General features: G+C 48.3%; 1 protein-coding gene across 1 annotated transcript in view; it reads right to left on the bottom strand.

Moving 5' to 3' along the window:
• The window catches only part of LOC135217126 (procollagen-lysine,2-oxoglutarate 5-dioxygenase 1-like), a 597,528-nt gene that overhangs the window by 560,477 nt on the left and 19,689 nt on the right, over nucleotides 1-17,362 (bottom strand). The window contains exon 3 of the mRNA XM_064252833.1: nucleotides 7,974-8,107. Within this exon, the coding sequence (XP_064108903.1) occupies nucleotides 7,974-8,107 (134 nt within the window). The remainder of the gene's footprint in view (nucleotides 1-7,973; nucleotides 8,108-17,362) is intronic.

The following is a 17,362-nucleotide window of genomic DNA, read 5'->3' as shown; positions in this document are numbered from 1 at the left end:
TGTTTAACATCATAAGAAAGGCCATGTAGTTCCCCACTACTCTCTTCGCCGATGCCAGGGCCAGCAAGAAGAGGGTCTTGAGGGTCAGATCCCTGTCTGACGATCTCGGAGTGGCTCGAACGGTGCTCGAGTCAGACTCCTAAGGACGAGAGTCACGTCCCACGCAGGGGGCCTGAGTTCCCTGGGTGGGCAAGACCTTTCGAAGCTCCTCATTAGCAAGGATATCTCGAACGAATTCGTGATGTCCAACCCCCTCAGTTTCAGGACGAGCGCCAAGGCGGCTCTGTATCCTTTGACTGTGGGGACTGAGAGGAGCTTCTCTCGGCGAAGAAACACGAGGAAATCCGCTACCTGCTGAAGAGTGGCTCTGAGAGGAGACAAACCCTGTCTACGACACCAACCACAGAAGACGGCCCACTTCCCCTGGTACACAGCTGCAGAGGGACTGTCGGACGTGTCCAGCCATCTCTGTTGCTGCGCTACGAGAAAAGCCTCTCGTTCGCAAGAGATTGGTGGATAACAGCCAGCCGTGAAGTTGAAGGACTGGACTGGCGCGGTGGTACCGTTCTACGTGTGGCTGGGCTAGAAGGTTGTGCCAGTTGGGTAGCTCTCTCGGTGCGTCTGCAAGAAGAGCCAAACAGGTCCGATACCAAACGGCTTGAGGCCGTTTGTGGGAGCCACCAGGATCATTCTGAGATTGGGAGTGACCAGCGCTCGACTGATCACTTTCCGAATCAGACAGAAGGGAGGAAAGGCGTAAGCGAAGAGGTTGTCCCAGGGGTGTTGGAGAGCGTCCTCTGCAGCTGCCCATGGGTCCGGCACGGCCGAGAAAGAACACCTGGATCTTCCTGTTGTGCCGGGTGGCGAACAGGTCTACGACCGGTCGCCCCACCACAGGTTGAAGAGCCTTTCCGCCACATCTTTGGTGTAGAGACCATTCGGTCCCTATCACCTGATCCCGACGGCTGAGCTTGTCCGCTACTACATTCCTCTTGCTGGAATGTAGCGTGCTGACAGCTCTATCGAGTGAGCCGTGGCCCACTCGTGCACCTGCACCGTCAACTGATGGAGCGGAAGAGACACTAGCCCCCCTGCTTGTTGACATATGCCACTACTGTGGTGTGCGCACATCAACACCACTGAGTGTCCCACCAAGCGGTCCCGAAAAACTCTTGGAGAGCGTTGAACGCTGCCTTGAGTTCCAGGACATTGATGTGAAGGTGCTTCTCGTGATGGTCCCACACACCTGCAGTCAGCAACTCCTCCAGGTGTGCGCCCCATCCCTCGGTCGATGCGTCTGAGAACAGAAGCATCTCCGGGGGGGAGTGCGTATGGGCACTCCTCTTAAGAGGTTCTTGTCGTCGAGCCACCAGGCTAGGTCCTGCCTCACCTTGTCCGTGATAGCCACGGGAAAGTAAGGAGGATCCCTGGCCTGGGACCAACTCTCCCTTAGCCTCCACTGGAGAGACCGCAGTGAAGACGCCCGTGAGGACTAACTTCTCGAGTGACGACAGATGGCCGATCACGACTTGCCATTGCTGTGCTGCCTGTTCCTGCCGCGACAGGAACCGGCCGGCTGCCTCCCTGAATTTGCTGATACGCAAGTCTGCGGGACAAAGACTTGCCCTGCTACCGTATCTATCAGCATACCCAGGTACTTCATCTTCTGCTGGGTTCGAGATCGACTTCTCGTAGTTTATCACGATCCCCAGATCGCGACAAAACTTGAGGAGTCGATCTCTGTCCTGTAGCAACTGCGAGCGGGAGCTCGCCAGGACCAGCCAATCGTCGAGATACCTCAGCAGACGTATCCCGTTCGAATGGGCCCAAGCGACACCAGAGTGAACACTCGCGTGAACACCTGTGGGGCGGTTGAGAGACCGAAACAAAGTGCCCTGAATTGGTACACCGTCCCGTCGAAGATGAAGCGGAGGTACTTTCTGGAGGACTGATGGATGGGGTATTTGAAAATACGCGTCCTTCAGGTCCACCGAAAGCATGAAATCGTTCCCCCTGATCGAGTCGAGCACTGAGCGTGCCGACTCCATCGTGAACCGCGTCGTGCGAACGAAGCGGTTCAGGGGAGAGAGGTCTATCACCGGGCGCCAGCCCCCGATGCCTTCTCCACTAGGAAGAGGCGGCTGTAGAAGCCTGGTGACTGGTCCTCCACGATTTCTACAGCTCGTTTCGCCAGCATGGTCTTGATCTCCTGTCGAAGAGCGTTGTCCTTTGCTGATCCCCGGACATAGGTCTGTAGATGGACCGGTTTGGAGATGAGGGGGGGCCGAGACTCGAAGGGTAGTAGATATCCCTCCCGAAGGACGTCACTATCCAGTTCTCGGCGCCGTAGCGCTGCCAAGTCGCCCAATGGCTCGCCAGGCACCCCCCCACTTCCGGCAGCAGGTGAGGGGGAACGCCGTCCCTAGCGTTTCCCTCCTCGTTTCGACTTCTTCCCAACACCTCCTCGGGAAAGGAGGCCTGGGAGGAGGGCTGGTTGCGGCCGTCCTCTCGCAGAAGTCGAAACAACTGGAGTCTTCACACGGGTTTGGACGGTGCAACGTCTTCGCCGCCGTGGAAGCGCTAGCCAAGCTCTTTGGTTTGGCCGCAGTTACTCGAGGTTGCCCAGAAACCTTCGAGACTGCCTGGTGGACTAAGCGGTCACTCTCGTCAGTGCGCCGCCGTTCCACCGCAGCGTCCACCATCTCTCCAGGAAAGAGAGCTGGGGAACTCCTAAGAGGTCCATTTCTTAGCCCGAGTGCCGCCTCACGCCCAGCCCCCCTTGGTCACTCGGGTAAGGACTGCGTTCCCTACGCCGAAGAACCAAGTTGGCCCACAGGTTAGCAGTCTGATGGGCGAGGTAAGAGATCGCTCTTCCTCCAGAACTGGCACAGTCTCCTAAAAGAAGCGTCGTCTTCGAGAGCAGAACTCCCGGAGGCCGGCCGCTACTTGGATATTGTGAGGGACCACAAATCCAACCAGGAAACTGCCTGGAATGCTGCCATAGCGGTAGATTCCAGGGCAAGTGCCTCCTGCTGCGAGAACCATAGGTTCTCCGACAGGAGCTGCTGCAGGGACACACCTGGAGTCAGCCTCGCTAACTCCGGGTTAACCTGTTTCGGCAGTATCGGGTCTTCTGATGGCACGTAAAAAACGCCTCTGCCGCTGTAGAGGAGGAGGAAGCAGCTTAGAGGACCGTCCGGATTTCAGCGAGTCCTCCCGTCCTGAGACGAGATTCTCCACCTGATCCAGGACTGAGTCCGCAAGCTCTGATCGTGGCAACCCCACCGTCATTATGGGCTCCCTCTTGGGACCCCAAAATGACTCGAGCCGGGACGTGGGCTCTGCTGGTGGTAGCGACGATCCTTCCGCGAGGTCATTATGCAGACGCATCAGCTTAATGACCTCTGCGAAGTTCCTCTGATCTCGGGCGTCACAGCGTCCTGTGGAGTAGGACCGTCCAGTCCCTCCAACAAGAGCAATATCCCTCGATACTCCTCCTTCGAAGGAGGAACAGCGACAGACCCCCTGACGGTCGCCTCCAACTACTTGCGCGTACGTCCTGGTCGGGTCCTAAGACCGTGCCTGAGCCGTACGGCGTCATAGCTGGGTCACGAGCGGCGCACCTCTCGTGATCGCTCCTTGGTACCTCGCTCCTCCCGGTATAGCCCGAGGAGGTTGAAGGTACAGGAGAGGCAGACCTGACGCTCCCCCCACGCTCGCTGGCAGGACCAGCGTGCGTAGAGGGCTGCTGCCGATCGTCAACCCGCGGTGACGGTCTAGCAGCAGGCCTAGCGTCGCCGCTCGCCTGGGGCGATTGGCTCAGCTGAGAACGTCGAGACCGCTCTCTAGCGTCAGGCGAGCTGCCGCTGGTCACCGTCTCCGCCCGGTCCCATCGGGAGCGGCGGACGGGTGACCTGCTAGGCTCCCTTTCGCGTCGAGAACCGGCCAGCGTCCTCTCGCGCGTCAAACCGCTGGTACCAGCCGTGGCTGGTACCTGCGGCCGTGGGGACTCCTTCCTCGCCTCAACCCGTGGCCGGTCAGTGACCGTCACGTCAGCCCGAGCAGCCGGCTGGTCGCTGCGAGAGCGTCCAGTGGCCTGGCGAGAGTCGTGTGCACGACTCTCGCCAGTCTTCTGCTCCGTGCCGCTGTCTTGACGGCGAGCGAGCTCGGTCGTCGAGACTTTGGCTGGACGGTCCTCTTTAGAAGAGCGTCCACTCGGTTGCTTCTCGCGAACGGGAAGCCGCCGAGACGGAACCTGTTTGAGCGCAGCAAAACCACTAGCAACCAGGTGAGGACGCACCAGCGAAGCTGATGCACCTCTGGTCCCCGTCGACTTCTTCTTTGCAGAAGAAGCGACGGGCCCCGCACCCGAAGGAGCAGGAGGACCAACAGAAGAGCTCCCCAGCTCGCCTGAGCGAGCCGGGCCCTTAGAAGATCCCGAAGGAGTCTTCTTAGGGGGGGAGGAGGCAACCTTCTTCTTCTTCGGCTGTTTGGCCTTAGAAGTCGAAGGGGAAGGAGAGGCAGCAGACGACGAAGAAGACGATGAAGACGACGACGACACCTTCCTTCCTTCCTTCTCTTCTTCTTCGCCAGGCTCCGCAGGACAGGACGTCAGGTCCTTCCATCCAGGAGGGAGCCGGGCAGTTGCCGAAGCAACAGGGCCCGACTGCACCTGTCCGGAAGGACCTGAGACTGTTACAGCAACACCAGCAGCGGGGAACGGCAGGAAACAGGTCCGGAACAGCAGGAACAGCATCTGAAAGGGAATGTGCACCTGAAACAGAAAGAGTCGCTGGAGCGGCCACAGGTACGGCAGGCACGGCAGGTACTAAGGGAGAGCCAGGCGTCCTGTCGACAGTCACCGACATCCGTGGCACTGGCGGCAGGTCCAGGGGGGTACAGGTACTTTTGGGGCAGCGGAAGTCCGGGGTCGGCAGAGTGAAAAATCCAGGTGGTGGTGGCATCGTCCTCTTTGGAACGGCGGCAATTGGTTTTTGTACTGCCACCGTGGGTGTCACCGACATTATGTGAGGCGTATAGACAAGATGTGGTGGCATCTCATACGCGGGGTATTATTAAAGTGGTCGTCGTGGTGGTCACCGCACCATGCGTGACCACGGCCGACCCCGCCAACCGCTGTAGCAACCCCTGGATGCTGGCACTCCCTGCAGTCCCAGCGACTCCCACACCTGTCCCAAGTCGTCCTTGGCTGCTGGCACACCTGCGAAGCAATAGTCGGGTTAGTAGAAGGGGCTTCCCCGCGCCTGGGGGGCGAAATTCCCCCCCCAGAAGCGGACAGAAGACCCCGAATACAACTGTACGTCCGGGTAGCGAGCGCCCTCCTCCACACTCGACGGATCGAGGGAGGAAAAGGACTCCGCTACCCCCCCCGCAGGGGAAGGCGCAAACCGTGGGGGCTGGCCGGGAGCAGGAAAGAGGACGAAGTGTCCGTCACCAAGGGAGTCACTGGACTTTCCGATGACTTCTGGCCGGCCTAAGTCTCTTCCTGCCCTCGTACAGCACCCACTGCGCCTCGGACCAATTCATACAAACCCTACATGGGTTCGTTACGAGAGCACTCTCGCCTCGGCAACGAGTACAAACCTCGTGGGGGTCCACCTCCACAAAGGACCTGAACCCCCCACATTTACGTCCCTCCCGGCCCGGGACACACTCTACGGGCGACTGGAGGGCGCGGGTGAAATTTCAATTTCATCTGATCCACTCATTGTAATCAATTGAAATAAGGAAATAAGTACTTACTAACACTCCTGATAAAACGAAATAGAAACCAAATACTCAAGAATAGAAGCAAACAGACGAAACAAAAAACGGGCAGAGCGATGGCGAACACGTCTTCTTCCCACACGGCCGAAAGCAAGTGATTTGTTTACCTCCAGTCGCGCGGCGCGCGACGATCGGACAAGCAGTTAACTACCGTTCTCCCCTTGTTCGAAGCTTACGACCGTTTCCAGCTGCCGCTAGCTACTTCCTATTGTTAAAGGACCGATGGTTTGGTATTACGTATCGGAACAAATGTAGGAGTTAAATGGTTTCCCTGGTCCACCCTCGCACTGATATATACAGTGATCCTCCTGTATTTGCAGGGGATGTGTACTAGACACCCCCGTGAATAGTTAAAAACCCGCGAATAGTTAGAACCCCCACTAAAAATGCTTATAACTGCCTATCTTGAAAGATCATATACCAAATAACATCCTAATTCAAATATACCTAAAGTTACTAACTTATTACTGTATTAATCTTTGAGGTTATATTATTAATATCATTTCAAAGTCATCTTAAACATTTTACCATTAAAATATATACCTATAGTCAATAACAGAGAGAGAGAGAGAGAGAGAGAGAGAGAGAGAGAGAGAGAGAGAGAGAGAGAGAGAGAGAGAGAGAGAGAGAGAGAGAGAGAGAGAGAGAGAGAATATAACTCCTAGACTCAAACTCCTTCCCCTCCACCAATACATATATCAAACTGTCATTTACTCCCCCGCACTCCTTCCTCCAAGTAGATAAAAAGACTGGGAATCGCTATTTTTTATTAATTTTATCAATATTTGAAAATTAGTTATAAGGTACATTATTTATTTATATTGCAAAACAAATAAACATACTAAACATACGTAAGTAAAAAGAGAGAGAGAGAGAGAGAGAGAGAGAGAGAGAGAGAGAGAGAGAGAGAGAGAGAGAGAGAGAGAGAGAGTTATTCTTATTGTTTAACCCTTAAACGCCGAAGCGGTAAAAAAAAAAAATGTCTCCCGTGTGCTGGAGGTGTTTCGGAGTGAGCGCGGAAGCGGAAAAAATATTTTTTTCAAAAAATCGTGGTATTTTTGTATGAGAAATATCCACATATTACTGTATTTTCATATAAATTTCATGATTAAAAGCATTTATTGTGATAAAACTATTAAACCAGGTATGTATAAGCATTTTTATTTGGTTTTCCTGAGTTTGAACGAACAAAATACAGTCAGTTTTAATCATTTTTATAGGTGTTCTAGGTGTTCGCAGATTCTAGCTATTTGCATGGTGGGTGTCAGGAATTCATCCCCTCTGAATATGGGGTCTACTGTATACAGTACACAACTAGGTATACTTTACATCTAATTGGTGTGCACTATGTAGATATAGAATAGTATTAGAAAAAAAATTCTAAGAAGATCCTAGTCCTTCTAACAAAGATGACTGTTCCGACATCCTGTCAAGTGGTTAGCTTGTCTTACCATTAACTACAGTGCTATGCATCTTGTCACATGTAACAGTAGACACCACAGAGCAATCATCTTTGTCAACATCAAACTTCATCACATAAAGGTTACTAAGAATGAAGAACCAGGGCATTTTTCAGTACTAGAAGAGAGAGAGAGAGAGAGATAGTAATTTTCTTTATTAACTGATTACTATTTTGCAAAGATTATGATTCTGTTTACAGTTTCTCTTTCAAATTAATCAAAAGCAACCTGTAAAACTAGAATATAGAATAATATCATGGCATTATTTTGCTGTTACGAACAATTAATAATGATTTTTTCTTGGATTGCAGGTTTTTAAGCTTCTCAGTAAAACAACTGTTTATATGGCTTTACCATTGTCTTTTAGATATAAGTAACCTAAGATACTGTATACCAGAGAATGTGCAAAGGTTATGTATATACGCATATGCATATACAGTGTACATGCTGTATATCAAACAGAGTACACACACGGGTCATGGAACCAATCCCCTGCATAAGCTAATGGACAGCTGTACTTATGCTTTGGTTCCTGAATAGGTTAAAATATATTTTTATATTTTCCCTTACATATATAATCTAGAAAGAAAAACAAATATATAAAGCTTCAAGAAATCCCTAATCTAAAGTATACATCTAAAGAAATAAACTGAATGGAATTACCAAAGACTGCATTAACAAACAAATACTAACCTTTCATACAAATCCATTAACACTGTTACTAACCTGTCGGTGAATAATATGAGCTTTTTGTCATCATCCTTATATTTCTCCAGTGCTTTCTTTAGAAGATTGATCTTATGGCCACCCCCAGCTAAATTCATGTCACCACCTTCCCAAGTGACACCCATGCCTAATACCTGGAAATCATTGAGCAAACATTAGTCTCCACAACTTAAACAAATGGTACTGTAAGTATACAGCATTTTCAGAAGGCAATAGTAAAAAACAAAAAATAATTTTAATCATTCCAAAATACAAACATTCTTTAATAGACAAATTTTTTACCATGCCATACGAGGTCAGATTAATTTAAATTCAAATTACAGGATTTCATTAGTTAATGCTAACAACTAAGTAAAGTGGCCACAATGATATATACAGCACCTCATTTTTATTTTTGGTACTCTATCTCACTTTTTTTTTTCTTATGAGGCTATTGCAAACATCCTCAGTTATGACAAAACACACTTTTTTTCTTTACTTAACTATATTTGCACAAAAAAAGACATAACAGAATAACTACAACAGATCCTATGGCTGATAGAATAGTCTCTTGTCTACGTACAGGGATTTGATGCTGAATTGCATCTGACTGATTTTCTTCCCAACTATAATCATAAGCTACTTCTCACCAAATACTATGCTTTTCACTCAGGAACATTGAAGAGATACTAACAACCTTAGCTTTCAATAATCTCTAAGGTCACTGATATTTAATCACATACGTATAAATATCATACAGTACCGTAGCTGAAGTTGAATTTAGTACTACTATGTTATCAACAATAATTTACTCTTGATAACATTTTTCTTGAACACTCAGGGAGTTTCTGAGTGATATTTCGGTAAAGGCTTCACTTTGAAATACCCATTGGCATTTCCACAGAACTAGTGAGTTGGCCTATCCTTCACAGGCTTGTGTCCTGGCAGTGAATTTTCCTCCTGCATGATGTAGGTCCTCTTTGGCATTTTTTTCCAAAAGAGGCCTGTTTCATCACAACTGAAGACTTGTTGAGAGAGGAATCCTGCAGCCTCTACATGTTCCTTGATTTCCTAAAGAGTTCTTTGGCCCTATGTTTGTCAGAACTTGCAGCCTCCTATGCCTTACCACACTGTATATGCCAGTTTGCTTTTTGAATTTTTTTAATCAAGCCTCTGCTGGCCTTAAATCCACTAACAGCAGCATTTGTTGTAGGCATTTTCTTAAGGGGTTCCATGTGCCTTTTCACAAATTAGTGCCTCCGAAATGCTATCTCCTGCTAACTGTGTCCTTGATTTCTTTGATCTTTTTCAGGATGGAACTGAGCATTAATACAGACTTCCCGTACAGCTATGCTCAGAACTGATGCTACATGACAGCATGAGATTTTGTTCAAAATTCCCTAACTGGCAATCTAACATGCTCCATATTTATCTGTTATTTCAATGCAAAAACACAAGTATTGCACACAATTAGGCCATAATATCTTTCATAAGAGTGAAATCTGTCATAAATTTCAAAACTAAGAAAATGTCACGTGGCCAAATTTCAGAACAAAATACTTATGAAACATTTTCAGAACTTTTGTTCACTCATCGGTGATGCATTTGACCAAAACAAAGTCATCATCAAGCCCCAGTTCAAATGTTAAATAAAAAAATTTTTTCATAACACTAATATTGTTTGCAAAACAAGCATAAAATTTGAATTAGTCCTATTTGATTATTTTTACACCTCAATGCTGAAAAAATGTCAATATGTGCATAGAAAAGTAGAATGCACCCACTGATATCAGCGTGTGAGCAGAGCGTTTAATGCAAACATTACAGTGGCAGTGCAACAAGAGCCACCTGGTGTAAAATAGGTCTACAATGAGTAGCAACAATGAAATTATCTTGAAAATATTTATTTTATATTTGTTAGAGAAATATTTGGGTTTTCAAACAAAAGTAATTGTTATATTCCTTAAAAATGTACTTCAAAAATGATGGCTTACTAGCAAATATTTGCCTTTGCAATTATTCTTTTGTCAAAGCCAAGATTTTGTTCCTCGGCCTAGGTGTGATAGATTTCTTTACTTTACACTTAGCATTTTCATCTCTATATCAATCATTTCTGGCCAGAAAGCAATTGAGATTATTAACAAATTCTTGAACTTGGAGTTACCTTATGAAAGAATAAATTATACACCAAAAGCAAGCAGAAGGACTTTCAGAAAATAATATTTTAAGCCAGTGTTCCATATGCCTTGATATCAATACTAATAGATAGTATTTCAATAAATAGCCATTTTCTCCATATAATCAAAATCATCATCTTTTATTCCTCAAAGCAGAGGTAATCTCTATAAGTAAATCAATTTGTAACAGATTAGTACATCTAATCTTCAACTGGAATGTAAGCTTAGATTATTTTTTAAGACCTATAAATCATTTTGCAACATACAGGCAGCTCAAACACAGCCTAAAACTTCAACATTCAAAGAAAAATGTTATTGTTAGTATACAATAAGGTTTTGTACATACTTACCTGGCAGATATATACTTAGCTATACGTCTCTGACGTCACGACAGAATTCAAACTCGCGGCACACGCGACAGGTAGGTCAGGTTGATCTACCTTACCCGCCGCTGGGTGGCGGATGTAAGAACCAATCTCCCTTTCCAGCCAGAATTTTTCCTTCCACCGGTCTCCTGAGGGGAGCTGGGCGGCCATCAATCGTATATATCTGCCAGGTAAGTATGTACAAAACCTTATTGTATACTAACAATAACATTTTTGTACATGAACTTTCCTGTCAGAATATATACTTAGCTGATTGACACCCTTGGAGAAGGAAGAGACAGCAATATAAATAAAAAGGAAAAGGGGAAAAACAACACTAGTTGCAGGATGTACAAACAACCTTGGTTCTTACCTGTTTAGGCAGAAGACTTCGTAGTTACTGTCTATGGAGTCTGCGTTGTTCCTTGAAGAGCTTCAGCGAGGCGTGACCTATCAGCTGTACAGACTCTTTGGGTCTATCAAATTTGGATTTGGTTGTCCGCTTACTTGATAGATCCGAGCAGGATCTTGTCAACGGGGATTCGCCCACTTATATGACAGAACCTAACCCACTATCATTGCAAGGAGCTCAAACATACACCGATCACCTAACCAATCTAATCATTGTTAGCACTACGAAATGAAAAACATGCCTACCCGCATGTTCTTTCAAACAACCAAAAACTTACAACCTAACAAGGGGAAAAAATATATACTACTAAGGATATGTCTCAGCTCCCTGCCCCAGCACCGAATCCGCCGATACGTACGGGCCTAACCCGAAGCACTTTTCATACGTAATTTTGACGTCTCTCAGATAGTGGTTTGCAAAGACTGAGTTGCAACGCCAGAATGTTGCCTTCATAATATTACTCAGGGATATGTTTTTGTTAAAAGTCAATGACGTGGCAATAGCTCTTTACCTCATGAGCTTTGACCTTAAGAACTTTGTATTGACTTTCTCACATATCGCATGCGCTTCTTTCACCAGGCTTCTGATAAAGAAAGAAAGCGCATTCTTCGAAAGTGTCCTCCTTGGATCTCTTACAGAGCACCAAAGGTTGACATCATTGCCCTTAAGTTTTTTCTTTCTCTGTAGATAGAATTTCAAACTTCTTACTGGGCAAAGAGACCTCTCTGCTTCCTCGCCTACTAATGCAGACAATCCTTGTACTTCAAAGCTCCTAGGCCAAGGATTTGAGGGGTTCTCGTTCTTGGCTAAGAACGAAGGAAGGAATGAACAGATAGCTGCATCTCCTCTGAATCCCACATTTCCTTCTAGTGCATGGAGTTCACTACCCCTTTTGCGGAAGCCAATGCCATGAGGAAAATTGTCTTCTTCGTGGAGGTCTCTAACGATGCAGACTGAGGCTGTTCGAACTTATTGGACCTCAGGTAACGTAGCACTACATCCAGATTCCAACTCGGAACTCCTGGAGAAAACTTCTTGGATGTTTCAAACGATCTTATTAGATCATGAAGGTCCTTATCTTCTGAAATGTTTAAGTTTCTGTGCCTAAACACTGCAGATAGCATGCTACGATAGCCTTTAATGGTTGATACCGCCAATCCACTTTTCTTCCCTAAGGCAAAGGTAAAAAGTAAAGAAATCTGCTATTTGTGTCACAGAGGTACTGGAAGAGGAAAGTGATGGTTTCCTACACCATCGCCGAAAGACGTCCCACTTTCGATTGGTAGACTCTAAGGGTAGAAGGCCTTCTTGCTGCTGCGATAGCCGTTGCAACTCTTGCCGAAAAACCTCTCGTTCTGACCAAAACTTTTGACAGTCTGAAGCCAGTCCAGATCTAGAGCGGGGAGGTTTTTTGTGATACCTCTCGAAGTGGGGTTGTCTGAGCAGATCGATCCTCTGTGGTAATGTTCTCGGAAGATCTACTAACCATTCCAGTACCTCTGTGAACCATACTTGTGCGGGCCAGAACGGAGCTACCAGCGTCATCCTTGCTGCCTCCGATTCTGCAAATTTCTTTAGAGTCTCTCCCAGTATCTTGAATGGAGGAAAAGCATACGTGTCTAGACCCTTCCAATCTAGTAGGAACGCGTCTATCGACACTGCCCTCGGGTTTCCGATATCGGAGAGCAGTAGTTGGCTATCCTCATATTCTTGGCTGTGGCGAAGAGGTCTATATGAGGTTTGCCCCAAAGCTTCCACAGGTCCTGGCAAACATCTTCGTGCAGAGTCCACTCTGCCGGCAGGACTTGATCTTTCCTGCTTAGGAGGTCTGCTCTGACGTTCTTTTCTCCCTGTACGAACCTGGTAAGGAGACAAATCTTCCTTTTTTCTGCCCAAAGCAGAAGTTCTTTTGCTGTCTCGTACAGGGAGAAAGAGTGAGTCCCCCCTTGCTTCCTGATGTAAGCCCAGGGCCGTGGTGTTGTCCGAGTTTGATCTGAACTGTTGAAGCTAGGACGTGGGGCTCGAAAGCTTTCAAAGCTAGCCAACCGCCATCAGCTCCTTCTTGTTGATGTGCCAGGTCACCTGTTCCTTGTTCCAGGTGCCTGACACTTCTCTTGAGCCGAGCCGTCCGCTCCCCAACCTATTTCCGAGGCGTCGGAATACAACACTTGGTTGGGGTTCGGAATGTGAAGGGACATCCCTTCTGCAAACTTGAGAGGGTTGCCCACCAAGAGAGGTCCTTCTTGATTTCCTTTGAAATCTCGAAGGAGAACTCTAGGTTTTTTGGTGAACGACACCTCCAGTTTCGATGGAGAGAAACTGGAGAGGTCTGAGGTGCAACTTCCTAGAGAAAGGAATTGCTCCAACGAGGAGAGTGTCCCCAACAAACTCATCACTCCCTCGCTGTGCCATACTTCTTTCTCTAGGAAGGCTTTGACTTTCTCTGACCCTCGTGCTATCCGTTCTGGAGACGGAAAAGCCCGAAAATCCAGAGAGCCATCCGAATCCCCCCAGATAGATATGATCTTGACTGGGGATCAACTGAGACTTTTGAAAGTTCACCAAAAGTCCCAGAGAACTTGCCATGAAAGGTCTTTTGTAGGTCCTCCAAACATCTTTCCTGAGACTTGGCTCTGATCAGCCAGTCGTCCAAGTAAAGGGACACTCTGACTCCCTCCCTCCAAATGTAGCCATCTTGCTACATTTTTCATTAGGCCTGTAAAGACCTGAGGGCTGTTGAAAGGCCGAAGCACAAGGCCCTGAACTGGAATATCCTTCCTCCCATCATGAAACCTGAGGTATTTTCCTTGACGAAGGATGGATAAGGCACATGGAAGTAAGCGTCCTGAAGATCTAGGGACACCATCCAGTCCCCTGGCCGGAAGGTGGGCCGCCAACACTGAGGATGTCGTCTCCATGGCGAACTTCCTCTTTTCTACAAGAAATTCAGGGCGCTTACATCCAGAACCGGTCTCCATCCTCCTGAGGCTTTTGGAACTAGAAAAAAGGCGGTTGTAAAAGCCCGCTGAGCAAGGGTCGCTCACTAGCTCTATAGCCTCTTTCTCGAACATTTGTTCCACTGCTTGTGTTAAAGCAAGGCTCATGATGGGATCCCTGTACCTGGCCACCAACTCCCTCGGAGTCGTTGTCAACGGTGGTCTTTCCGTAAAAGGAATCAGATATCCTTTCCTTATTATAGAGAGGGACCAGGTTGTCCGTCCTCTCTTTGTCCAGGCTTCCGAGAATCTTAGAAAGTCTGGCACCTACTGGTGTTTGGAGGACTACTTCCCTACTTCTTAGCTCTGACAGAGCGTGAGAAGGATCTACCTCTCTTGAAAGGTCTATTACCTCTCGAGGTAGAGGCTCTAGAAGGGGGGCCCCCTCGAAAGGGCTCCTGTCTAGCTGGAGTCTCCTTCTTAGTCTTCGTCTGGAAGGAGGTCTTAGGCTTCCGTGCCGACTGTGCGAGCATGTCCTGAGTCGCCTTCGCAGAGATAGATCCTGAGATGTCCTGGATTATCTTCTTTGGAAAAAGCAGAGGCGAGAGCTGCGAATACAGGAGAGAGCCTCTTTTGGGCATGCGAAACAGACTTCGTCAGAAAAGAGCAGAAGACTGATCTCTTCTTAAGGATCCCTGCTCCAAAGAGGGAGGGGCTATTTCGCTCGATCCATCTCTAACTGCTTTGTCAATGCACGTTAGAACACTGTTTAGATCTTCTGGCGAAATAGCATCTGGGTTCTGAGTCTTCTTAGCCAAGACCCCCAAAGACCAGTCAAGGAAGTTGAAGACTTCCAAGACTCTAAACATTCCCTTCAGCAGGTGGTCAAGCTCGTTCATAGCCCAGGTTGTTTTAGCCGACAAAAGAGCCGAGCGTCGTGCTGCATCACCAGAGAAGAGAAGTCCGCATCCGCCGATGAAGGAAGACCCAGACCTAAGGGTTCTCCAGACTCGTACCAAAATCCGAGTCTGCCCGTAAGCTTGGAAGGAGGGAAAGAAAAACACAGTTTTCCCTTTCTCTTCCTTAGAAAGCAGCCAATCACCAACACCTCTCAAAGCCTTCTTCATTGAGATGGTTGGCTTCATCCTCACACAAGAGGAAACTTTCGTCTTCTTCGAAGTAGAGAATAAAGAGAGAGGAGACGGAGGAGCGACGGGAGTAAGGGAGTCTCCAAACTCTTGAAGAAGTAGATCTGTAAGGATCTTGTAGGACGAAACTGACGAGTCCTTCACCAAATCCTCTTCTGAAGGTTCAACTTCATCCACTGAAGAACCCTCCGCTTCTTTACGAGTGCAGTTAGCCTTCTCTAAAGAAATGCGCCTGTCCAGAGAGTGTCTAGTAGTAGACTGGCGCCTATCAGGGGAAGCCAAAAGTTTCTGGAGAGCTCCTCTCGAATGAGTCCTTCCTACTCTGATGAGTGCGTGCTCTTTTGCTCCTTAATCCTACTCCTAGAATTCCGGGCTTCCAAGGTGGGGGAGCGCCTGCTAGGAGGAGGAGAGCCTACTATGCTCAGGGCGGCTTCTCAGGATCCATGCCGCCTGTTCAAAGGAGAGCGGCTGCCAGGCGAGCTGCGCCTACCATGAGGCGAACGCCTACTAGGCTCTTGGCGCCTACTTACAGGAGAGCGAAGGCCTGGAGAAAGGTCGCTTACTAGGAGACCGGCGTCTACCATGCTCCACAAACTTCGCTCCCGACTGTGTGTCTCTTCAAAAGGTAGTCTCCCAGAAGAGACATATCTTTCAGGCTCTACGCGCCTGTCCTGAATCGAGCGGCTAAAAGTAGAGCCGCGCTTATCAGGGAGAAAGCGCCTATCAGGAGAAAAGCGCCTATCAGGAGAAAAAGCGCCTATCAGGAGAAAAAAAGCGACCTATCCCTCCTCACCACGCTTGGGAGCGGGAGAGCGTCTACTTGGGGAGTAGCGCCTACTAGGCTCAAGGCGCCTAACATAAGGCGAGATCCTGTCTCTTGACGAATCCATCAAAGAGTAGGCTCTCTTATCCGGAGAATGAAGGATCTTCGTAAAAGAGCGCGAGGACGAGGCTGTACGCCTGTCTTTAGACGAACGCCTACTAGTCGCTAGATCCCTTCCTACTGGAGAGATGTAGTCACCAGGAGAAAGCTTCTTGGGCGATTGACGCCTGGAAGACGACAAGCGCCTGCTGAGGAAGAGCGCCTCCTTCCATCCGCTGATAAAGGAGAGAGAACCGACTCTGACTGAGACGGTAAGACAGGTGAAGGAATCCTAGACTTCTTGACAGGGAGAGAGACGTCTTTCCGACGCGTTCCTCCTGCCAAGGAGCCCGCCAGTGCCGAAATCTGCGCTTGCAGTCCCGCAAGGAATTCGAGCTGGAGATCTTGTAAAATCCTCCACCGGAGAAGAGGCTCGAAGCCTACTATGAGGCGAGAACTCCTGCTCCCTCCTGGGTTCTTGATCTCTACTTCCGGCTCTTCTGGAAAAACTTCCGGGCTGGAAGGAAAGGAGCCAGGCGCCTTCCAGGCTCTCTTCAGCGGTCGTGAAGAATCCGAGGCGCTCCATCCTCTTCTAGGTGAAGGTGAGGAGACGAAGAGAAGCATTGGCGCAATACCTCCTTCTTCGCGCGAACAAGGGCAGCCGTGGGTACGAGCATCAGGATCTACCGAGGGGACGCCTGATCGGTGGGAGTTCTCCCTAACCTTCCTGCCTGCGGCTTTTTGACTTTTCCTCCTCCACTGGGACTGGGAGTCTGGAAGAGGTCTAGGCCTGGAAGCATTAAGGAGCCGATCAGACGGCACCCCTCCACTGCACTGGGGTCACTGCACAATTCACCTTCACTACTCTTACCTTGCAACGAACGAATCTTCTTTTTCCATGCTAAGGATCGTGGCTCTCATGGTTGCCACTTCCGTGGTCATATCCTTAGGTTCGATGCAGGGCGCAGGAGCTGAAACTGGAGAAGGTTCTAATGCTACAACAGGATTTTCTTCTACCTCGCTAATACGAGACTTACTAGAACTCCTAGAAGAAGCCTTTCTCACCCTGTCTTTCTCTACTTCCTCAAGTAGGAAGAAAGAGCCTTCCATTCACCCTCATCCAACTTCCTCACAACTCATTAACACGGGTTATCAAAAGAACATTCTTTACCTCTACATTTAAAGCAAACTGTGTGAGGATCTACGTAGCTTTCGGTAGTCTCACCTTGCATTCATCCATAGAAAGCACACTCTAAACATAGAAGATTTCTTAACCTCTAACTCAGACATCTCGAAATCAAAGAAAATCCAAATCATATCCAAAAACAATCCACAAATGCGTATGCCAGCCAACAAGATCAGGTACTTCACCGAAAGTCAGTCCAAATAAATCCACGGCAACGAGAAATGAATAAAGCTGTCAGGAGGTAACAACCACAGGTGTAGTCGTCACCGGCGACAGAAAAAATTTCTGGCTGGAAATGGAGATTGGTTCTTACATCCGCCACCC

Source organism: Macrobrachium nipponense, chromosome 7 (genome assembly GCF_015104395.2).
Source record: "Macrobrachium nipponense isolate FS-2020 chromosome 7, ASM1510439v2, whole genome shotgun sequence".
In the NCBI taxonomy this organism is placed as follows: domain Eukaryota; kingdom Metazoa; phylum Arthropoda; class Malacostraca; order Decapoda; family Palaemonidae; genus Macrobrachium; species Macrobrachium nipponense.
The sequence above is the reverse complement of the archived record's forward strand: the minus strand, read 5'-3'. Positions and strand labels throughout refer to the sequence as shown.